General features: G+C 44.4%; 1 protein-coding gene across 2 annotated transcripts in view; it reads right to left on the reverse strand.

Moving 5' to 3' along the window:
• CLYBL (citramalyl-CoA lyase) overlaps window positions 1-25,165 on the reverse strand; it is a 511,709-nt gene that overhangs the window by 184,042 nt on the left and 302,502 nt on the right. For both annotated transcript variants that reach the window (XR_011026162.1, XM_068267998.1), the window contains exon 3: window positions 900-1,088. Coding sequence is in view for 1 of the 2 variants with exons in the window: in XM_068267998.1 (XP_068124099.1) it covers window positions 900-1,088 (189 nt within the window). In the remaining variant the exon portion in view is untranslated. The remainder of the gene's footprint in view (window positions 1-899; window positions 1,089-25,165) is intronic.

Here is a 25,165-nt window from a genome sequence, read left to right on the forward strand (position 1 = left end):
AACACAGCATCCTCGACATCCCTACTGCTCTTCACCTTCTACACAGCCACAGTAGAATTCATCCTTTGCTCTACCCTTATTGTCTTGTATGCAGGGGCGTCCGCCAGAGACAAATATAAACCCCACAGAATAATCAGTGCTGTGCTGAAAAGGTTCATAGGATCACCCCTGCCACCCTTGGATCTCCTCCACACTACCAGAATGAGGTCGAGGGCCAACAGGGTCTCGCATAACCCCTCCTATCCAGACAGTTGCTTCTTTGAACTGCTCCCATCAGGTCGGCATTTCAGAGTCATCCTCTCTAGGACCACCAGGTGCAGGTGCACGTTCTTCCCCAGGCTATCATCCTACTGAACTCTAGCTTCCCTCCCAAGTTGCAGCACTTTAGTCCTACAGGAAGCATCACATTATTTCACCTGTAGCCCTCCCCTAACAACTAGCACTCCTGTTCCAGAACTCTACCCTATGCCTAAGCTGTTAGAAGCCTTATTTGTCATTCCTGCTCTTGAATGCTTGCTTTGAGAACTGTGAGGACATCTCATATACTGACAGTGCCAAGTTTACCTTATGGCATATTGACAATGCCATGTCTGTTCTTTTTGCACTGTACTTTACTGCCATTGCCATGTGTACCACAACTAATTCCGAGTACGCCAAAGTCACACTTTGCAAATAAAGTGATTCTATTCTAACATAGTGATTCTATTCACATCTCTCCAAAATAGTTTCAGCTTGTATAACTTCCATATACAGTATTAGTGCATGTGAGTTACTAGTGCAGTGTAGAAGAACTAGTTTTCATAATTTTTATAAACTAAACGTCATAAACATATAGAAATGAAGTTGTACAAGTAAGAATGTACTGACATCTAAAAGTAAAGAGTACCTATTAAACTCACCCATTTTATCTCTTCAGAGGACTCTACCTTAGGGAGCATTAAGCAAGAAGGTAAGACTCTTGACTGCAAAATGGTTTCCAGATCATCTTCTGCAAGATCACTAGACACAGAGTTAATTCGGACACACCTTTCTGAATTCCCAAGGTCCCATTCTTCAAGAGTTCTAACAATATTCTCTCTAGCTTCAACCTGAAAAACACAAATACTTAAGGTTTAGGTTTCCTATAGGGTACTTTAAGGAATTCACTGGAACACAACAGCAGTTTCAAGAAAACAAGCCTTTTTGAGTTCAGAATGGGCACTATTGTAATACATTAAACACAAATTACAATATTAATTTATCAGCCGATGAACTACAAAGTTCTGTAGGGCAGCACGGTGGCGTAGTTGTTAGCTCTCTTGCATTGCAGCACTGGGTCCCCGATTCAAATCCCAGCTGGGGCACTACCTGTACTGAGTTTGTATATTCTCCCTGTGTCTACACAGGTTTCCTCCAGGCACTCTGGTGTCCTCCCACATCCCAAAAATACAAATAAGTTAATTGGCTTCCCTCTAAATTGGCCCTAGACTACGATACATACACTACACCATACATACATAGACATATCGCTATGATAGGGATTAGATTGTGAGCCCCTATGAGAGACAGTTAAGTGAAAAGACAATTTAAATACTAAATAATAATAATAATAATAATAATAATTTCCCCATTTGCAACATACTGAGATTTAAAACAAAAAGAGAAATAAGCTTAAGATTAGGTATTAATAATACTGGTATTCACATTAATACAAATAAAAAAGATCCGCTCATTTAGGCAAACAGGTTTTTTTCACAATAATAAAGTTACAACAGAATAATAATAATAATAATAATAATAATAAGCGTTGTATTGGTACATTTAGGAAACAAGAATAATAAATATGGTAACAACACATTTCTGGCAGTACAATAAAATTTTGCAGTTATTATTGTTATTATTAGAACAGAAGAAACAGTTGGTAGACAAAAAGTAAAAATATTCTTTCCTGTTCTTTTAAGCGGGTTGTATATATATATTTTTTTTTAAAAGCATTTTGCAGAATTGATATCAGCCAGGGCAAGAAGTGAAAGGCACCAGTGCCAACTACAGAACTACTTATGGTCACACATGTATAATTTATTCTAGCAAAAAGAATAATAAGTCATTTCCAAGGTAGCCATTACATTATAAGACGTTTGTTTCAAGCTAAAACAATGAATGCTTCTTTTGTGAGGTGATCATCATGTCCAGATGTGTTTTACAATCTCTTACATTCCCTTACGGATGCATAAATTCAGAACATGTCAGGTAGTACTACTGAGTGAGCAAGTAACACCACTAATCTGAAAATACCACTAATCTGAAAATTGTACTATTCTTCAGGTACAAGTTATTTTACCTTGAATACAATATCTAACACATAATCCACAACAATTATCTTTCTGGAAAGTACAAAATACAGTATATTACTATGGAAATATGTTGTTATGTTAAGAAATTTCTCTATTGTTGAGAACAAATTGAATGCAAATTCTATCAGTGTAGGAAAGGAAAAAGGTACAAACTTATATCTAGGAGATTCTTTATAGTGTGTTGAAAGCAGTGTGTTGACAAAATCTGAAATCTAGGTGGGTTTGCGGATTAGGAATATTAAGGGCAAAATAAATAAAATTCTACTGCCATACTAATCATCAAGACAGCATAAGAAAGCAGATGTTAAACAGATGAACATAGAACTAGCTACAAATGGTTTAAAATGTGGCTTCAGCTATGAAGAACTAGGAAACGGTAGCTTAGAATTGGCAAGCTATATCAGTAAACTTCTGTCAGATCAGGATCAGAGAAAACAACGGCCCACAGAGCAGTGATTTACAAGGCCCAGCCTGCTAGTAACAACAATATGTCTAAAAACAGGTTTGGTTTGACCCTGTGCTTGTCAGACTGACAACCTGGTAAGCTACAAGAGCATGTTATTATTTTATAACAAAAATAACATTTTAGCATGGGTGCTATAATAACTGACACATTGTAATCCAGAATGAATGTGCACTATTGTAAATGTTTCATATTTGATTAAAGCAACATGTAGTCAACAAACTCAAAGATAACCTTTCATATGCTAAGACAAAAGTAGACATTAGAAATTAAAGTGCACCTATTTGTGAAACAAACTGAAAAACAATGTAAAGTACTATTGCCTTGATTCACTAAATTGTGGTAAGATTGCCTGGCACAGACAGCACACAGCAATCTGTGCACAGGAATTGTAATGTCAGTACTACTGGCAGCATAGCGCAAGTTATCTAATCAGCGCAACCGATCTAACCTAAGAAATGCCTGTTATGCTAATTAGGCAACTTTTATGTTATAGGTGGTACTTCAAGATATGCCTGGCAGTGCAGAACTTCCTTATTAGAAAACTTATCAGGCTTTTGTAAATAGCATAGCGACACCCTATGTTATATGGTACATTGCTGTACCCTAGAAATGTAATAAAGTAATGGAATAAATTCATTTTTCCTCAGAATTCTACACACAACACCCCATAATGACAACATGAAAAAAAGATTACTTGAGGTTTTAGCAAATTTATTAAAAATAAAAAATTGAGTAAGCACATGCTCGTAAGTATTCACAGCCTTTGCCATGAAGCTCAATAGCTCAGGTGCATTGTTTCCCCTGATCCTGCACAAGATGCTTTCTGTATCTTAACTGGTGTCCACCTGTGGAAAATTCAGTTGACTGGACATAATTTGGAACGCTGTCTATGAAGGTCCCACAGTTGACAGTTCATGTCAGAACACAAACATAAAGTCAAAGGAATTTTCTGTAGACCTACGAGACAGGGGGGAAGGTTACAGAAACATTTTTGCTGCTTTAAAGAGGAACTGTACTGGTAAAACGTCCCCTGGGGGGTACTCACCTCGGGTGGGGGAAGCCTCAGGATCCTAATGAGGCTTCCCACGCCGTCCTGCGTCCCTCGGGGGTCTCGCTGTAGCCCTCCGTACAGCCGTGACGCAATATTTACCTTCCTGGCTCCTGCGCAGGCGCTCTGATGGCTGTCGGCTCCGAAGTAGGCGGAAATACCCGATCGCCGTCGGGTCCGCTCTACTGCGCAGGCGCAAGTCTCCGGCGCCTGCGCAGTAGAGCGGACCCGACGGAGATCGGGTATTTCCGTCTATTTCCGAGCCGAATGCAGCCACAGCGCCCCCGCTGGAGCCAGCAAAGGTAAATATTGAAATTACAGTCGGGCCTGTCGCCGGCTGTTCAGAGGGCTGCAGCGAGACCCCCGTGGGACGCAGGACGGCGTGGGAAGCCTCATTAGGATCCGGAGGCTTCCCCCACCTGAGGTGAGTACCCCCCAGGGGATCTTTTTCAAGTTACAGAGTCTCTTTAAAGTCCCAATGAGCACAGTAGCCTCCATCATCCAGAAGTGGAAGAAGTTCAAAACCACCAGGACTCTTTCCTAGAGCTGGCTGGCCATCTAAACTGAGTGACCGGGGGAGAAGAGCCTCAGTCAGGAAGTGACCAAGAACCTGATATTCACTCTGTCAGAAGTCCTCTGTGAAGAGAGGAGAATCTTCCAGAAGGACAACCATCTCTGCAGCAATCCACCAATCAGGCCTGTATGGTAGAGTAGCCAGAAGGATGCCAATCCTTAGTATAAGGCATATGGCAGCACGCCTAGAGTTTGCCAAAAGGCACCTGAAGGATTTTCAGACCATGAGAATCAAAATTCTCTGGTCTGATGACGTAACTTTTGGAGGAAACCAAGCACAGCTCATCACCAGGCCAATGCCATCCCTACAGTGAAGCATGGTGGTGGCAGCAGCATGCTGTGGTGATGTTTTTCAGGTGCAGGAACTGAGAGACTAGGCAGGATAAAGTTAAAGATGACTGCTGCAATGTACAGAGACATCCTGGATGAAAAACTGATCCAGAGCGCTCTTGATCTCAGAAAGAGGTGATGGTTCATTTTGAACCTGTTGCCTGCCCCAGGACTGCCTAACAGCGATCGGCACAAAGTCCTGGGGCCGATCGGCACAAAGTCCTGGGGCTTTAGTTTGCAGGAGATCATCTCCTGTTGGAAGGGGGAGCGGAGCTCCACCTTCAGTCTACAAGCGGCGATTGCCACTCAGGAGACTGTTAGACGGTGAAACCGCCATCTTATTACATTGTACAGCACTGCAATCTGCAGCAGCGCTGTACTGGGGACAGCCGTGTGACACGGCTGTCGCCCTGGGGCACTAGAGAGCGATCGGCTCTCATAGGCAGAAGCCTATGACAGCAGATCGCCATGATTGGGTGGCTGGGGGGAGGGAGGGCTTTGAAAAAAAAAAAAAGAAAGAAATAGTAAAAAATAATAATAACAAAAAGACATAAATATTTATAAAAAAAATAAACACTAGGGAGGAGATTAGACCCCACCAACAGAGAGCTCTGTTGGTGGGGAGAAAAGGCGGGGGGAATAACTTGTGTGCTGTGTCGTGGAGCCCTGCAGCTTGGCCTTAAAGCTGCAGTGGCCTATTTAACAAAAAATGGCCCGGTCTTTGGGGGGGGGTGTAAAGCCTGTGGTCCTGAAGAGGTTAAGCAGGACAATGACCCTAAGCACACAGCCAAGATATCAAAGGAGTGGCTTCAGGACAACTCTGTGAATGTCCTTGAGTGGCCCAGCCAGAGCTCGTACTTGAATCCGGTCGAACATCTCTGGAGAGAACTTAAAATGGCTGTGCACCGCTGCTTGCCATCCAACTTGATGGAGCTTGAGAGGTGGTACAAAGAGGAATGGGCAAAACTGGCAAGGAGAAGTGTGCTAAGTTTGTGGCATCATATTCAGAAAGACTTGAGGCTGTAATTGCTACTAAAATGCATCAACAAAGTATTCAGCAGAGGATGTGAATACTTATGTACATGTGATTTCTCAGTTTTTAAAAAAAACGTTACACATTTGCCAAAACATCAAGTAAAATTTTTTTTTAATGTTGTCGTTATTGGGTGTTTGTAGAATTCTTAGGAAAAAAATGAATTTAATCCATTTTGGACTAAAGCTGTAACATAACAAAATGTGGAAAAGTGATGCGCTGTAAATACTTGTACATATTTTCATCCAGCTTATGTGTGAAGCCAGCCTGACTGTTCAACCTAGATCACTGAGTAAAAGGAAATTATGGCTGATTATTCAGGTACTTCGCATACAACAAAAAGTCAGAATTCTTAAAGTGAACCCGAGACGAAAGGAGGTGAAGAATTGGTACTGTATGCACAGTGGACCCCGACTGGTGCGGCTGGAGCGCTAATCTCAGGAGGGATTACAGATGACCGGAGTGGGTGAATGGAATGATGTCCATGGGGCTGGAGGAAGCCCCAGGTAAGTGTCAATTCTTTAAATAGGAACTTTAATAAATATAACTAAATAAATATACAAAAACTTTAAGGGTAGTAGCAGGAAGGAATACAGGAATATAGGAATACAGACCAAGATATCGCTATCAACAAGTAAATTTATTGTAGAAAATATTATATACCAAAAACTTTTTACCCAGGAAAAATCACCAATGTAAAAATGTTTAAAAAGTTGCAAGGTGGCAACCCCACATAGAACGGTACCGCCAAAAAAGAAAAACCACACGCAGCATACACAGCATGCATACATAAGACCCATACACACGTCGGATTTCTGTGAACGACGGGTCGTTTGAACGTCCCGTCGTTCAGTCGTTCGCCCGCTAAATCGGGCGTGTGTACAGACTGTCGTTCGCTTGATAAGAGTGAGTTTGAGCGATGCGCCCGGCGGATCGCTCAAACTCACTATTATCAAGCGAACGACAGTCTGTACACACGCCAGATTTAGCAGGCGAACGACTGAACGACGGGACGTTCAAACGACCCGTCGTTCACAGAAATCCGACGTGTGTATGGGCCTTTAGGATCTAGTCTGCACTATCCTCAGCAAGATAGTGACATACAAGTCCAAAGATAAGCAAAGGTAAGCAAAGGATCTAGGAGTGATCACAGCAGCGTCTATCCACTAATCCAATGATCATAGTTCAAACTAATTCACAATATCCCAGAGTTTCTGGGTTAGAAGTTAATTCAGCGAAATGCTTGCAAATTCTTATGCAGTTACATAGCAGTGCAAAGTTCAAAAGAAAGTGAGGTACTCTGTATGGGTTTACCAGCTTTAAAGGATGTTGTTAGCATATAGCAGCTGCATAGATGAAGCATCAGGTGATATGCTGAAAATGAATAGCGTGCAGCAGAAGATAAACGTCAATTATACAATACCCAAACTTGTCCCAGGGATCTGCTAGTGATTGTAGGTTTCTTCAGTTAAGTATGTCCATCCAATGGAGTGGAAGGCAGCAACTATCCAAGCGAAATGCAGCAAAGTCCGCCTCGTGGGGTCACAGCATCAAGCCAAAATGGCTACCAGCCCTTCAGTAGACTGTGTGCAGGAGTGTCTCTGTAGCGTCAACTAAATAAATACAATTGCTTATCTTTTACAATATTGCTTTAGAAATTATTTAGTCAGTGTTTGCCAATTGTAATTTTTTTACATCATTGTGTAGGTAGAAAAAAACAACGGGTACTTATTCGTTAGCCGGGCGCATCCGGCAGGTGGCGCTGCTGTTGCTAATTTCAATCATACTTGCTTCACGTAACAAAACTGTGTAACCGCCGCCGGTGGTGCTAATTGTATTACTAGTTGACGTAACAATATGTCTATTAAAAAAGTGAGTTAATTAAATGACAAATAAGCCGGCGGCAATGTAACAGATCAAGCCGCCGGCTTTGTGTCTAGCTATCCTCCCCCCTTGGCCTCTCTCCTATAGAACACTGGCAGCCCTGGGGATACTCGTGTCCCCCCAGAGTTGTTTGTCACAATAAAACAAGCAGGATTCCCTGCCGCGACTAATGACTCTGAGGGGACACGCATGTCCACCCCCCCCCCCCCCCCCCCAGTGTTCTATAGGAGAGAGGGCAAGGGGGGAGGAGAGCCTATGAGTAAGGATATGATCCGAAACATGTCAGCCATTTTACTGCCTTTGTGAATTGGATTAAATAAAAACCCTTGGACTCTACCTGCGGGTGTGCAGATTCTATGCCTCCTGTATCCTGATTTGCCGCACTGACTTCCAGCACCTTGCTTTGGGTAGCAGAGGTTGAGCGATCTTATCTACTACTATCACCAAGAATGCAGATATATACCTGGTTATTGATGATCTGCAGAATCACCGATAATACAGATATATTGCTAACCTCTGGACACCTATATAGTGTGAGTGTTTGGTGCAACAGTAATAACTTTGAGTGAGGACCACCCCAGGAGCAGGTGGTCCTTGGCAGTATGAGAAGTATCTCCCTTTGGAAGTGCAGAGATCTTGCAGCAGCCTGAGACATCCAAGGGGGCAGAGTCCCAGGCTGAATAGCAAGAAGACCCGGTGACTAGTGACCCCTGAAAGATGGGCGTCACCAGCAGGTCTGGAGAATAACACAAATGATAATACAGTTCCCTAGTCTTGGGTGCGAGGTCCGTGGTCTCAGCACCGTGGAACTAGTCTGGAGTATAACACAAATGATAATACAGTTCTCTAGTCTTGGGTACGAGGTCCGTGGTCTCAGCACCCTGGAACTAGTCTGGAGTATAACACAAATGTTAATACAGTTCCCTAGTCTTGGGTGCGAGGTCCGTGGTCCCAGCACCCTGGAACTAGTCTGGAGTATAACACAAAGATAATACAAGTAATCTGGCTCAGTGTGAATACCCAGGTCCTCCTGGTTCAAACACACTGTAGGATCTGACTATGGTCTGAATGCTTCCACGTAAGTGTTCGCAATGGCAGACAACCAGCAACTGACAAGCAAGCTGTATATATAGTTGCAGGACTCTGCCGCCCCGCCCGAGCCACTCAGCCAATCAGGAGTCCAGCAGGAATCAGCTGATTGTCCGGATCAGCTGATACCTCTGCTGCTGGTATAAAGCTCCTGACTTCTGGAGCGCGTGCGCGTAGCTCTCCATCCATCTGTGTGAACTAACAGACCCAGCCACACCAGACGCATGCTGCCGCGTGCAAACCGCCGCGTTGGACGCGGAAACAGCCGCCTTACTGGATAGTGTAATGGGTAAGGGCTCTGCCTCTGACACAGGAGACCTGGGTTCAAATCTCGGCTCTGCCTGTTCAGTAAGCCAGCACCTATTTCAGTAAGGACTTTCTTGGGCAAGTCTCCTTAACACTGCTACTGCCTACTGAGTGCGCTCTAGTAGCTGCCTCGCAATCGCTTTGAGTCCGACAGGAGAAAGGCGCTATACAAATACTGTCATTATTATTACTGCCAGTACATGCGGCGGCTTTTCCGCGATCTCTTACACAAACTAAGTATAAAGTATATAAAAGAATATATTTCATGTATATGCGTATGGTAGGTGGGGGACTTTCCTCCCAATCGAAACACATCTCAGTGTGAAAACATGAAGGTTAAAACTTTACTGACAACATAAACTCAGTATCGACTTATTCTGACCCATGCCTACAGGAGTAACATTTTTGACACATGTTTTATTGATCTTGATGAAGCAAGTGACCCTTATGAAATGTGTATTTTCTGATTTTACACTTTGTCAAAGTCTCCTTTTATTTTAAGACATGTTCTGATTGGCAAGCAAGTTCTCCCTAGTTGAATCTTATTATTTTAATTATTTAGTTGACACTGGAGACCTCCTTTTCTCTTATATTTCCATTAGTAGTGCTAAAGCAAGTTTTTGCTCACTGCAAAACACATCAACAAAGCACTAGCAAGTTCTAGCCTTTTGTTATTGTGTTTTAGCTAAAACTACATGAATGTAATTAGTGTATAAGCAGAGTGTGAATGAGGTGATTTGAACTAATCATAACAACAAGTTGCAAATATTTCATTTTTGTATACTTTGCCTCCTACATACTATTTAGTTATATTTTTACAATATCACTTAATATTATTTAGTCAGTGTTTTCCCATTTCAACATTTTTCTTTACCCTATTTTAAAATTCTTCAATTTATACCAGATGCCAGCATCTTAATTGCTGGCACATTCAGTGAGATGTTTGTTATGACATTACCTGATGTCCCAGAGCATTCCTTGGCAGAAGGATGTTTGACATAATAGCCTAGGCTAAGCATCACTGGAAGGGTGGGGCTACATAGCAATATACGGCAATCATTTATGAAATGTTTCTGATGCTGAAACCAGGATAATTTAACCACTGCACCCCAAAGGGGTTTTTACCCTTACGGACAAGACCGATTTTCACCTTTCAGTGCTCATCCCTTCCATTTGCCAATCGCTTAATCACTACTAATCACAATGAAATTATCTATATCTTGCTTTTTTCACCACCAATTGGGCTTTTGGGGGTTGATATTTGTTTTCAGTAAATACTTTATTTTCTATGCATTTTAAAGAGAAAAACAATTTCTCCAATTTCATCCCCTATAGTTTATAAATAAACACTGCTACTGTACATAAAACCCACACATTTTATCTGCCTATTTGTCCTGGTTATTACAAGATTTGAATAATGTCCCTAGTACAAATTATGGTGACAATATATTATTTGGAAATAAAGCTGTATTTTTTATATGTTGTGTTTTTTGCTTTAATGATCTCACGTGCAGACGCACGGGAACACACGTGTAGGGGCGTGCGCACAGCCGCAGCAGCGCTGCTTAACTTATAAAAATGTCCTGGAGCCATTAAGGGGCTCCAGCAAGATGTTTTAATACGTCTGCTTGTCTTTAAGTGGTTAATGTAAAAATGAGTATCCTGAATAATGTATCACATTCTATTATATGTCGTTACAGTTTCTTTTTAGTTTGATGTACTTGCTGTTATGCAGTGATACAAATAAAAAAGAAATTAAAGTCATTGTTACATTACTGCTAAAAAATGTAGAGAACAATTTGGGGGCTTGGAGCAAATAAAAAATAATAAAGTTTTATTAGCATATAAAGAACATACGCATACATTTTTTTTTACAAAAGGGGAGATATCTCTGAGCAGTAAGTACTGCAAGTCTTGGCCACATTAGTGGTCACTAATGGTCAAATTTGCTGATTGATCAACCAGCCAACTAACCAGATAAATGTGGTTGGTCAGAAATGATCAATCTGGTGATCGATCTGGTCCACTAACAGGAAGGGAGCACATACCCAATCTGATTCGATCAATGGAATCAATCTGAAAAATATGTTCCCTTCCAGTTAGTGGACTCGACTTGATCACATTTATCAGATGGGCCAGTCGATTATTTGGGAAATTGAACCATTAGTGACCACCTTAACACTTATGGACCAGAAAACCATCTATCTAATGGTGGAGCCATACCCCTTAGATGTATCTATCAGTTCACTAATCCCTATATTAAAAATCAGAATTAAGAGTCAGATGATACAAAAAGCAGCAGTTATCTCTTAAAAAAAAGTTTGCACATGTAGAAGAAATCACAGACAATAATTAGTATCAAATGCCCCACCAGTACTACTGGCTTCAATACAAGTTTTAGAAGAATATGAAGGTATAAGTACTTTCACAGTGATGGCAATCACACTTGGTAAAAACATAAAACCCAAGATGAAATGTGAAGAAGAGACTGTCAGGATTTTTTAGCTTAAATGCAGAATTTTAATCAAATCCTTCCTCGGTAATAAGATTACATTCAATATAAACATGCACTCAGGAGTATAACTAGCATGTGATTGAAGTCAATTCTGTTATGGTGAAATAATACTATGGCTGACAAAGTAAAGTCCCATTTGATTTGAAGCCCTTATGCAGCAGCCAAATGGTGCTTTCACACGTATTAGAAACAATTATCAAGTGAATGACTAACTCTTGGTGTTAGAAAAAACTGACAGGGTTCATATTTTTCAGTATAAGGATTGAATCCTTGTGTGACAGCCAAATCTCATCCATACCACAATTCAGGGGCGCATTAATGGGGGTTGGGGGGGGGGGTTCTTCTGCTGCCAACATATGTGCCCTTTTCCACTTGGACTGCCTCCTTATCACTGGGGCATGGCGTTAGCCTGAAGACCAGAGGCTCCAAATACAGAGGCATTAAGATTGGCATGGCAGCCGCGTCACATGACTTGCCGATGTAACGCAACATCAAGAGGAGGCTTTGTTCAGTGGGCTGGAGGACGGAGCACGTCAGGTGCCATTGTGTCTTAGGCTTCACTGTCCTCACTGTGTTGCAAGGGGCTAGTGTATTTCCTACTAAACACACAGCCCCCTGTGTCCTCTGCTCACTGTGCAGGGAGGAAGTAGACTGGTGGCACAACATAACACACACATTTTATTTATTACTGCCGCCCTGGGGCTCAGATAGGGTGAATGGGAAAGGGTGAAGCCACCTATGTTGGAAGGGAAGAAGAGGTCATCTGTCACTGATTTCTTGGGGGGTTGGAGAGAGGCCAACTGCTGTGTTGAAGGGGGGAGAGGAAGAAAATAGTAGGGTGCTGAAAAATAGCCGCTACATAAAAATAGTGGGTGGCACCTAGTGTTGGGCGAACAGTGTTCGCCACTGTTCGGGTTCTGCAGAACATCACCCTGTTCGGGTGATGTTCGAGTTCGGCCGAACACCTGACGGTGCTCGGCCAAACCGTTCGGCCACATGGCCGAACTAAGAGCGCATGGCCGAACGTTCCCCGAACGTTCGGCTAGCGCTGTGATTGGCCGAACTCGTCACGTGGTTCGGGCCCGAACGCGCTCTGATTGGCCGAACGGTCACGTGGTTCGGGTAAATAAATACCCGAACCACGTCATATCTCCGCCATTTGTCTGTGGGTTTAGCTTTGGGTAGGCAGGCAGGGTAGTTCGCTCTCCAGCCACGCTAGCCAGGGTCCCCCCCAGTCATTGTGTGTCGCTGCTGGGAACAGTAGTACACCGCTCGCTCAGCCACACTATATATAGCATTGTTTACTGCCACTGTGTACCTCGCTCAGCCACGCTATATATATAGCATTGTGTTTTCTGACACTCTGTGTACACGGCTTAGCCTGACTAATATAGCATTGTGTGTACTGCCACTGTGCACCTCGCTCAGCCACGCTATATATAGCATTGTGTGTACTGCCACTGTGCACCTCGCTCAGCCACGCTATATATATAGCATTGTGTTTTCTGACACTCTGTGTACACGGCTTAGCCTGACTAATATAGCATTGTGTGTACTGCCACTGTGCACCTCGCTCAGCCACGCTATATATAGCATTGTGTGTACTGCCACTGTGCACCTCGCTCAGCCACGCTATATATAGCATTGTGTGTACTGCCACTGTGCACCTCGCTCAGCCACGCTATATATAGCATTGTGTGTACTGCCACTGTGCACCTCGCTCAGCCACGCTATATATATAGCATTGTGTTTTCTGACACTCTGTGTACACGGCTTAGCCTGACTAATATAGCATTGTGTGTACTGCCACTGTGCACCTCGCTCAGCCACGCTATATATAGCATTGTGTTTTCTGACACTCTGTGTACACGGCTTAGCCTGACTATATAGCATTGTGTGTACTGCCACTGTGCACCTCGCTCAGCCACGCTATATATAGCATTGTGTTTTCTGACACTCTGTGTACACGGCTTAGCCTGACTAATATAGCATTGTGTGTAAAGCCACTGTGCACCTCGCTCAGCCACGCTATATATAGCATTGTGTTTACTGCCACTCTGTGTAAACCGCTCAGCCAGACTATATACCGTTGTTTACTGACACTCTGTGTACACCGCTCAGCCAGACTATATACCATTGTTTACTGACACTCTGTGTACACGGCTCAGCCTGACTATAAAGCATTGTGTGTACTGCCACTGTGCACCTTGCTCAGCCACGCTATATATAGCATTGTGTTTTCTGACACTCTGTGTACACGGCTTAGCCTGACTATATAGCATTGTGTGTACTGCCACTGTGCACCTCGCTCAGCCACGCTATATATAGCATTGTGCTTTCTGACACTCTGTGTACACGGCTTAGCCTGACTAATATAGCATTGTGTGTACTGCCACTGTGCACCTCGCTCAGCCACGCTATATATAGCATTGTGTTTTCTGACACTCTGTGTACACGGCTTAGCCAGACTATATAGCATTGTGTGTACTGCCACTCTGTGTACACCGCTCAGCCAGACTATATAGCATTGTGTTTACTTCCACTCTGTGTCTGCTGGGCCTGGGAACTGTAGTACACCGCTCACCCGCCACTGTATAGCATTGTGCTCTGTGTCGCTGCTGGGAATAGTGGTACTGTATAGCATTTCTGTACTGCCACTGTACTGCTGCCAGTCAGCGTGTACTGTAAGGATAAGTGAAATGAGGAAGAAATCCGGTGAAAGAGGAAGGGGCAAGGGAAGAGGGGTTTCCCCTGACGGTTCACGTACAGGCCACAGGGGAGCACCCAAGAAAACCCACTCAATACCGCCCATGTTGTCCAGGACAACAACCCTCACAAATCCAAAAGAACAGGACCAGATAATTACTTGGATGACCTCTCAAGCGTCCAGCAGTGGGTTAAGCAGCACCAGCACATCACGCACGAGGTCCGAGTCCTCAGCCAGTTACAAGGAGCCAGTGGGCACAAAGCTGACACAACCGGCAGCGACACCACGCACACAACTGCCAGATAACCAGTCCTATGAATTACCTCAGGACACAATGGGGTATTCGCAGGAGCTATTCCCAGCCCAACAAACTTCCACCTATGAAAGGTCAATGGAGGAACAGCCAGAAATGTTGTGCCCGGATTCACAACCATTAACTGTGGGAAATGCACCGCGCACTGAAATACAAGGCGAGTCCGAGGAGGACTCGGAAACCCAAATCCCAGAGCAAGTTGGGCAGGAGGGGTTGCAATTGCAGGAGGTCGGCCGACAAGATCTGGAAGACGACGTTGGAGTGAGCTGCGCAGAGGTTGTTCTGGGGAGCTCTACTCCACGGCGGCGGCCCCCCACAATGACATATGACGAGTTTGAGGAGATGGAAGAGGAGGGTATGGACAATGTGGACAGAGACCCAGATTTTATTTGTGAACGAGAACATCGCCGTCGTAGCAGCAGCACAGATGAGTCTGTTGAAGAACCCACTGCTGCACAAGTTCGCCTTGTGCCACAAGGTAGGCGGCGCGCAATTTCAGGCACCACAAGCGTGGAAGTTAGAGTGAGAGGCAAAAGAGGAGGAAACAGAAATCGCCAGCAAGGAAGCAGGTGCTCCGAAGTCTGGGCTTTCTTTGAAGACTGCACTGAGGATGTTACCATGGCGATTTGCAAGGTGTGCAAGACTCGCCTGAGCAGGGGGAAAAGTATTAACAACCTCTCCACCACCAGCATGAGCCGCCACATGCTATCCAAACATCCCACTCTGTGGGCAAACGCGGCAGGACAGGGTACCAGCAACACTGCCTCCCTTGGGTTCACCAGACTCACCACCAGACCCGCCTCAGCAGCAGCAGTAGCCCAGCCATTGCGTGGTTCACAACATTCACAAACATCAGACGACGCTGACACTGTCACTTTCCGGAGTAGTGCTCTTGAGGTTTCCCAGTGTTCATCAAACACAACAACCAACAGCCCTTCCGTGTGCAGCGCTACGGTTCAGTTGTCTGTGTCGGAGATGTTTGAGCGCAAGAGGAAATTGCCAGCAAATGACCCCCGGGCCGTGGCAGTAACAGCCAGCATAGCCAAGCTTCTGGCCTGCGAAATGCTGCCATATCGAGTGGTGGAGACAAACAGCTTCAAGGGCATGATGTCAGTGGCCATCCCACGTTACGTGGTTCCCAGCCGCTACCACTTTGCGCGCTCTGCAGTGCCTGAGTTGCATGAGCACGTGGTCAGCAAAATAACCCGAAGCTTGAAGAATGCCGTTGCCTGCAAGGTTCACCTCACCACTGACACTTGGACGAGTGCGTTCGGCCAGGGTCGATACATCTCCCTTACCGCGCACTGGGTGAACCTTGTGGAGCCTGGCAGCGATTCCTCACCTGCTACGGCGCGGGTGTTGCCCACGCCGCAAACAGCTGCACCGCCGTCCCTCCCACTGGATAACAACAGCAGCACCTACCTCTCTGACTCCTTCTCCTCCAACGCATCTCAAAGCTGTACCTCATCCGGAAACGCTAACCCAGCAGCAGTAGGATCGTGGAAGCAGTGCAGCACAGCTGTTGGCATGCGTCAGCAAGCGTTGCTGAAGCTGATCTGCCTTGGGGATAAGCAGCACACAGGGGAGGAAATTTGGAAGGGAATAAAGGAACAGACGGATTTGTGGCTGGCACCGCTGGACTTGAAACCGGGCATGGTTGTGTGTGATAATGGGAGTAATCTCATTCGCGCTTTAAGGTTGGCTAAGCTGACACACATCCCTTGCCTGGCGCACGTGATGAACCTAGTAGTTCAGCGCTTCCTGAGGACATACCCAGGCGTGGCCGATCTTCTGTTGAAGGTGCGTCGAGTGGCCAAACATTGTAGAAATTCCAGTACTGCTTCGGGGGCACTCGCCAAGATGCAGGAGCGCTTCAATCTCCCCCACCATCGCTTGCTGTGTGATGTCCCTACGCGCTGGAATTCTACGCTGCACATGCTAGCACGCTTTTGTGAGCAGAAGAGTGCAGTGGTCCAGTACATGACGGCGCAGTACCGAGGCGCATCCGGACAGCTGCCAAGCTTCTGTGGATCCGATTGGGCCAACATGTTGGACCTCTGCCAAGTCCTCCAAAATTTTGAGCAATCCACGTTGCTTGTGAGCAGTGACAACTCTTCAGTCAGCATTACCATACCACTGCTGTGTTTACTGAAGAGGTCAATGTTGAAAATCAAGGAAACAGCTGTCATGATGCAACTGGGGGAATCTGAAGGAGAAAACGATCAGCGTGATGGTACCAACATCAGGCCATCCGCCTCAGGGAACGCTGGCCCCAGCAGCTATGACGAAGAAGAGGAGGAGGAACAGCTGGAGTTGGAGCAGGAATTTCATGCCACCACTGACGAGGGCCAGAGCGGTGCACGTTGGACTTCCACAATTCAACGCGAATGGTCAGCAGAAGCAGACCAGGAGGAAGGTGACGACTATGATGCATCACAACAACTATCACAACGCTCACAAGAGGATGATGAGGATTCTGGTAGGACTCTGGCACACATGGCTCAATTCATGCTAGACTGCATTGAACGTGACCCACGCATTGTGCGCATTCTGGACAACACCAATTACTGGGTTTATACCCTTCTGGATCCACGGTACAAACACAATGTTCCAAAACTGCTTGAAGAAAGAGTCAGACAGGTCAAAATGGAAGAATACCAGCAGGCCCTTGTGGAGACTTTAGAGAGGAGATTGACATCCTCCCCCTCCTCTAGCCAGTTGTACGCAGACAGACTGACTTCCGCAAACCCAGGACGACCAGGAGGGCAGCAAACAACGCAAGCCGCAGCTAGTGCCCAAAAGGGAATGGTATCGGCAGTGTCCTTGGAGTGGGAAAATTTTCTGACACCCATGCAGCAGCAGCCCACTGAACAGCAAGCGTGCAGATCCACCTCCAACACCGATCGCCTGGAGAAGATGGTCAAGGACTACATGTCAGATGACGTAGCTGTGTCCAACAATCCATCTGCACCCTTTAACTATTGGGTATCGAAGCTAGACACCTGGCACGAACTGGCAATGTACGCAATAGAGGTGCTGGCTTGCCCGGCAGCCAGCGTTATGTCGGAACGTTGTTTCAGTGCTGCCGGAGGCATCATCACAGATTGGCGTATCCGCCTCTCCACAGAAAATGCAGACCGTCTGACTCAAATTAAAATGAATCAATCCTGGATTGGAAATGACTACGCAACACTCCAGGACCCCAACCAAGTAACATGACCAATGAACATCTGGGATGGTGTAGCATTTCCGGTCCCTGTTTATTGAACCTCTCATCTGTATTACATTTATGACTGCATGGCGGCAAAAAGCATTGCTGCTATATCCGCACGCTTTTTGTCCTCATGCAAGGCCTAGGTTGTTGTGTCTCAAAAACCGTGGCCTTCTCCTCCTGCGCCTGCTCCTGTTCCATCACGTCTGCTGCTGCTGGGTTAGCGTTGCCGCGTGGTCCCTGTTTATTGAACCACTTATCTTTATTACATTTATGACTGCATGGCGGTACAAAGCATACTATCCGCACGCTTCTTGCCCTCATGCAAGGCCTGGGTTGTTGTGTCTCACAAAGCGTGGCCTTCTCCTCCTGCGCCTGCTCCTGTTCCATCACGTCTGCTGCTGCTGGGTTAGCGTTGCCGCGTGGTCCCTGTTTATTGAACCACTTATCTTTATTACATTTATGACTGCATGGCGGTACAAAGCATGCTATCCGCACTCTTCTTGCCCTCATGCAAGGCCTGGGTTGTTGTGTCTCACAAAGCGTGGCCTTCTCCTCCTGCGCCTGCTCCTGTTCCATCACGTCTGCTGCTGCTGGGTTAGCGTTGCCGCGTGGTCCCTGTTTATTGAACCACTTATCTTTATTACATTTATGACTGCATGGCGGTACAAAGCATGCTATCCGCACGCTTCTTGCCCTCATGCAAGGCCTGGGTTGTTGTGTCTCACAAAGCGTGGCCTTCTCCTCCTGCGCCTCCTCCTGTTCCATCACGTGTGCTGCTGCTGGGTTAGCGTTACCGGTCCCTTTTCCTGGAACCTCTTATATGTATTACATTTATGACTGCATGCCGACAAAAAACATGTTACCTGTGCAAAGAAAACAGACATTTCCCGCATTTAAAAGACAGTTTTCCCTTTGAAACTTTAAAATCGATTTTCTCAAAAACTATAAGCTCTTTTTGCTAATTTTTTTTTCCTCTTGTACCCACTCCCAAGGTGCACATACCCTGTAAATTTGGGGTATGTAGCATGTAAGGAGGCTTTACAAACCACAAAAGTTCGGGTCCCCATTGACTTCCATTATGTTCGGAGTTCGGGTCGAACACCCGAACATCGCGGCCATGTTCGGCCTGTTCGGCCCGAACCCGAACATCTAGATGTTCGCCCAACACTAGTGGCACCGAGAAAAAGTACTTGCATCTTTTTTCCATGTGTACCTCTTCCTTACCCTCACAAGACAGCAGTGGGCCCCTTTTAAAAAAATAAAATAAAATAAAAATTGAGCACTGCCTCCTTAAGGATCTTCTGCACAGCCCTGACACAAGGACAACTTGGTAATACATATATAATAATCAAATACATTTGGGTAAAAGCTGCCAGAGAAAGTGTCCGCCCAGCTGGAGTAAAGAAAGCTCATTGATGAAACCAGATAACAGAGAGAACCCCTAATCCTTGCAGCCCTTGGGCCAGATTGCAGTCCCAAACATACTGAATGTATCAAGGATGTAGCTATAGGCAGTGAGCTTCAGTAAAGAGTACAGGCACAAGATGCAGAGTTCACCAGTAAAGAATTCAGCATCACCTGGATAGACATGGAAGAAGTGCCCCTTTAATGTTCCTTTAGCTGCAAGGCAGCTCTCAGCCATCAAGAGACCGCAAGCTTTGTCTTAACTGCCATTATTGGCTTATCAGGCACTTTTTACTTACAATGATACAAAAATATTTTTTTTTGCACTGAAGCAAAAGTAAAAATGCAAAAGTTGTTACTGTTAGTGTAAAATAAAATATAGTAAACAAGACATATAAAGGAAAAATTGTAAAAAAGAATATGCTGTTAGAAAGAAAAATAACAATGAATAAATACTTGGTGAGAATGCGTCAAAACATCTGCACAATATATGGCAGTTCACAGATGAAAGCAACTGATAACAATAGAGTCAAACCATTATGGAGAAATAACATGTAGTTTAGGCTGAAATTATTCATTAAGATCAGAGGAGGAAGCATCTAAAAATACACAGTCACCACTGTTCACAACGGGGTGACCTTATGTCATTGTAATCACTCACTGATGCTATAGTACATAGTCTGGAAGGATGAATAAGAACATTCGCTGATTGCAATGTGAAAAACATTACACAACAGGGAAATATGGTTGCTTTACTGTGGTTTTATAGACAGGAGTTACCATGTAAATGGTTACCATAACAGACCATGAACTTTCCACAGGAAAGACTATTCTCCTAAGATCAGATACATGCAAGAATATGTGCAATTGTTCTATCATTCAACCAAACACAATTCAGTGATGACCCCTTTCTCTAGCCTAGTGCTAATATTATATATTCGGAAAGTATTTCCATCGCATCACTTTTTACACATTTTGTTATGTTGCAGCTTTATTCCAAAACTAATTAAATTCATTTTTTTTCTTAGAATTCTACACCAACACCCCATAATGACAACATTAACAACCTCAGTCCATCTTGGCCAGTGCCTATCCAGAAATACCCGAATTTTCTCTTCCCCCAGTGCCCGCTTATAGGAGAAATGAGACAGTGGGTACACACCTTGTGAGGGCTGATACATATCCCGTTTCCAGGGGCCCTGAGACCTTTTTGGGTCCGACATGGGTAGGAAGTTTTCCTTGCCTTTCTTGTTCTGAATGTCGGCATGTGATAAAGGGATCCACCTTTGGAAATGGTTACAAGATTAGATTCCACTTAACCTCCCAGAGCTCCTATGTTGTTTACTTATTGCAATGCCCCTGTGGTCTGTACTATATAGGGGAAACTACCCAAAAAGTCAGGGGTCGCATTGCTCAACATAGGAGCTCTGTCAGAAGCCCTACGTCTGACCTACCAGTGGCTCGTCATTTTCGTGAAAAAGGTCACAAAGACACAGATTTAAAGTTCCAGGTTATCGATCACATCCCTAAACTAAGGAGGGGTGGTGATCGGGTGCTAGCCTTAAAGAAACGTGAGGTCTATTGGATAGATAGATTGGGGTGTCTATGTCTAGGAGGTCTCAACCGTTATTTTGACTTGCATTTATTTTTATAATATCTACAGGTACTATACGTGATGGAAATGGATCTGACTGGATACTTGTATATTGAGCTGCACTCAGATAAGTGCATTATGGACTTATATTTTGGACTTATGATTATGTTTTGTTTACTTCCTGGTTGGAAGAACATGTGATTCCTATGTAATTTCCTTTTTGGGCATGTATAAAAGCTGTCATGTGATTTGAACATATTAGCATTGACAAAGGTTGTGGATGAACCGAAACGTTTGCTGTGAACCTTCTTTTGAGCTCAATAAACTAGAGCTTGTGTGCTGCAACCCCTTGGATATATATATATATATATATATATATATATATTTTTTTTTTTTATATATATACATATATTTATGTAAACCGTCTTTCCCCGAAAATAAGACCCTGTCTTATATTAATTATCGCTCCAAAATGTGTGCTAGGGCTTATTTTCAGGGGATGTCTCATATTTCTATTAGGAAGTGTCTCAGCAGAACATTTCCTGTTCCTTTGTACTGTGATGTTCATGGATTTGAAAGTATGCTACTGTACTGATCAAGCACCTGCCCTGTTTTCCTTGCACACAGCTGATAACCTTGCTGTGTGCTGGGATGACAGGATCAGTGCCTGATTGGCACTGCACCACTGTGTCCCCACTTACTGGCTGCCTCTTCCTCCTCTTTAACTTCCGCTAGGGCTTATTTTCGGGGTAGGGCTTATATTTCAAGCATGGTCAAAATTCCAGCTAGGGCTTATTTTCAGGGTAGGGCTTATTTTCAGGGAAAGAGGGTATGTATGTCATGAGGGTATATTAAAGTTATTTCAGTACATAAGGGCTTGCAATTAAGGGACACAAAAAACCCACAACAGAAAAAAATATACACCTTTGCTTTTAACCTCCCTGGCATACTCCAAAAATGGTCGCAAGGCGTTTCATGGGAACAGACCCGCTTCTTCAGGCAATAAACATAGGAGCATACAACAGCATAAGGTCCAGATAACACCAGGCGCCTGGTGTTATCTGGACCTTATGCTGTTGTATGCTCCTATGTTTATTGCCTGAAGAAGCAGGCCTGTTCCCGTGAAACACGTTGCGACCATTTTTGGAGTATGCCAATAAAATGTATTTATTTGAATTGACAGTTTTAGTGTCTGCTTACAGGAGGTAAGTCCACCACTGCCTACATAGCATTTTTATACCTTTTATTGCCTGCTTTTATCCTGTTGGCACCTCTGTTCTTTCTACATGTGCCTTCATAAGGCAGTTGTCCCTACGCGGGTCTTGGTCTTTCCACGGCTCAATTTTCGTTGGCAGAGAGTACAGATGGCATCGCTCTAATCTGAGGCAGACACACACAAAAAATTCCACACCGCTGAGCCCTGGGGTGATGGAACTTTGGTGATGGCTGCCGACTGAGTGTTAAGTGGGGTGCCAGAATCAGAGCAGGAGGAGGAAGATATGTCATGCTTCCGTGCGGAAGCTGAGGTAGATGAGGTGTTAAATAGTCAACTACGTCCTGACAATATTGGGGGTTGATGGTACGTGCCTTCTTCTGAACACTGTACTGTTCTGTCGAGGACCGCACAAAATCACGACAGCACGACCTCGAACAGACCTGCCGGGTGGCCTGTCTCTGGCCGTGCCTGTTGTTTTGTCCATATTGGGGGGATGAAGTGAAAGGTATGCACTGACTGCATGCTGTCACACAAATGCAGTGAAAGGTATGCAGTGACTGCTGGTATAACAATGTGCAGTCACACAGGTGCAGTGAAAAGGTATGCAGTGACTGCTGGTATAACAATGTGCAGTCACACAGGTGCAGTGAAAATGGATGCACTGACTGATGGTATATAAAACAGTGTGCAGTCACACAGATGCAGTGAAAGGTATGCAGTGGTGGTTGGATGGTGTAATGGTTAAGAGCTCTGTCTCTGACACAAGAGACCAGGGTTCAAATCTCGGCTCTGCCTGTTCAGTAAGCCAGCACCTATTCAATAGGAGACCTTTGCAAGTCTGCCTAACACTGCTACTGCCTATAGAGCGCTCCCTAGTGGCTGCTGCTCTGGCGCTTTGAGTCCGCCAGGAGAAAAGCGCAATATAAATGTTATTTGTCTTGTCTTGTCAGTGACTGCTGGTATAACAATGTGCAGTCACACAGGTGCAGTGAAAATGGATGCACTGACTGCTGGTAAATAAAACAGCGTGCAGTCACACAGATGCAGTGAAAGGTATGCAGTGACTGGTAAAAAATACATCACAAGAACATTAGCTTTCAAATAAGCTGTTTTGGGGTGCTTTTCAGCAATAAATATCAGCAAGGAGCAAGCTAACAGACCTCCTAACTATCGCTTTCCCTATCTCTCCAATGTCTCTCCCTTCTCTCACTAATACAGCAGCACACAGTGAGAAAATGGCAGATGCTGCTGCCTTATATAACTCAGTGGTCCCCAACATTTTTTTTGACCCAAGGACCTCTTCAGCATTAGGCAATTTTTCCAAGGACTGGGCAGTTGCAAGCGGATGCGGGGGACGGGGGTGTTATTGGGCGGGGGGCGGGTGCGGGCTTGTTCTACAGGCAGGGTCATTACATAAGAGGAGCAAAAGAGGAGAAGCGACAGCAGCAGGCACTGCGGCAGCGTGCATAAAACACCCACTTCAATCTTGACAAATAGATTCCTTGGGTACTAGGTATGGATAGATTTTAACGTGCTGCAGACTAGAAGAATAGATCAGCATTCATGGACAATTGTGGAGAACATAGAGTCTGGCACTGCATTCACATTCCATAAAATGAGCTTTATTGTGCTCGGGCTCATCAATATATACATTTCTTCTTACAAAGTTCTTTATATAAAAAGCACATACCCATTTGGAGCGTGGATTAGGTTGTCGGCCATAGTGATGGCTGCCACACGACCGTTTCGCTAGGTTTAGCATCTTCAGAGGTGTGTGTGGCGTGTGTTACCTATACTGGGGGCTACTGTACCTGGCTACCCTATACAGGGGACATCTATACCTGGCCACCTACCTACCTTTACTGAAGGTGACATTTCTGGAATGCTGTGCAATCATTCCAAAGTGAAAAATAGTCAGAATAACAGTTTTTAGTGTAAACTGAAGTTTGGTAGGAAAATATGTTTTAAAGGATAGACCTGGAAGTAGTAATTGATTATTATTGGCACTCTCAGGAGTGTTGATCAAATGGGTAATTTTGCTTCTGTGAATTTTCACAAAAATTTACAATTCCTATTATTATTACAATTTTGTGTAATTACCTTGCCAGAATCATCCAACCTATTTTTGCCTACCTTGTGAAAGTACATTAGTGGGAAACACGGTGACGTAGTGGTTAGCACACTCGCCTTGCACCGCTGGGTCCCTGGTTCAAATCCCTGGCCAGGTACACATCTGCAAAGAGTTGTATGTTCTCCCTGTGTCCCTGTGTTCCTCCAGGCACTCTGTTTTCCTCCCACATCCCAAAAACATACAGATAAGTTAATTGGCTTCACCCTTAATATTGACCCTAGACTATGATGCATACACTGAACGATACATACATGGACATAAGACTATGGTAGGGATCAGATTGTGAGCCCCTCTGAAGGACAGTTAGTGACATTACAATATATATTCTGTACAGCGCTGCAGAAGATGTCAGCGCTATATCAATACTAATAATAATAATTAGTGGCAAGCATGCCACGAGTGGACGTGGGTCATTCTAATTAGGCAATGTGCACTACACTGCCTGTGCACGGCAATTCCATGGTAGATTATTACATCAAGGTCATAATCTTTTATGGGAAATCAATTTTTTTTTTATAACAAACTTTATTAAAGGTTTTCAGTCTTGTAATATAGCACAAAAATAACAATAATGAAACAGTGGAATCTCCAATAGAGTTCACCGAGAAAATAAGCCATCAAGGTATAAATATACTCAACATGACATAGTGTACATCACTGTCATTATAAGTAAAAGAGACCACCAAACTTAAACAAAACAAAACCTGGGAAAAATTTGATTTGTATAAAATCAACAAAAGCAGTGCTTGGAGTCCATGACTTTAATGGCCACTGCAATCATTGTGTAACTGAGTATATATCACCCAGGGTCATATTTAGGCATAGGCAAATCAGGCAGATGCCTGGGGTGACAACTGTAGGAGGGGGCACCAGAGCTAAAGCTAGAGCTAGTCTAAACACACTATATTTTATGGAATTCTTTTAGCCAACTGCAAGTTCCATTAAGAAAGGGATGGATGGTAATTGTAATCCCTAAATGGCAAAGCAGGTGATTTTGGCACATGTCGCT

The sequence above is a fragment of the Hyperolius riggenbachi genome, chromosome 2, assembly GCF_040937935.1.
Source record: "Hyperolius riggenbachi isolate aHypRig1 chromosome 2, aHypRig1.pri, whole genome shotgun sequence".
Lineage (NCBI taxonomy): Eukaryota > Metazoa > Chordata > Amphibia > Anura > Hyperoliidae > Hyperolius > Hyperolius riggenbachi.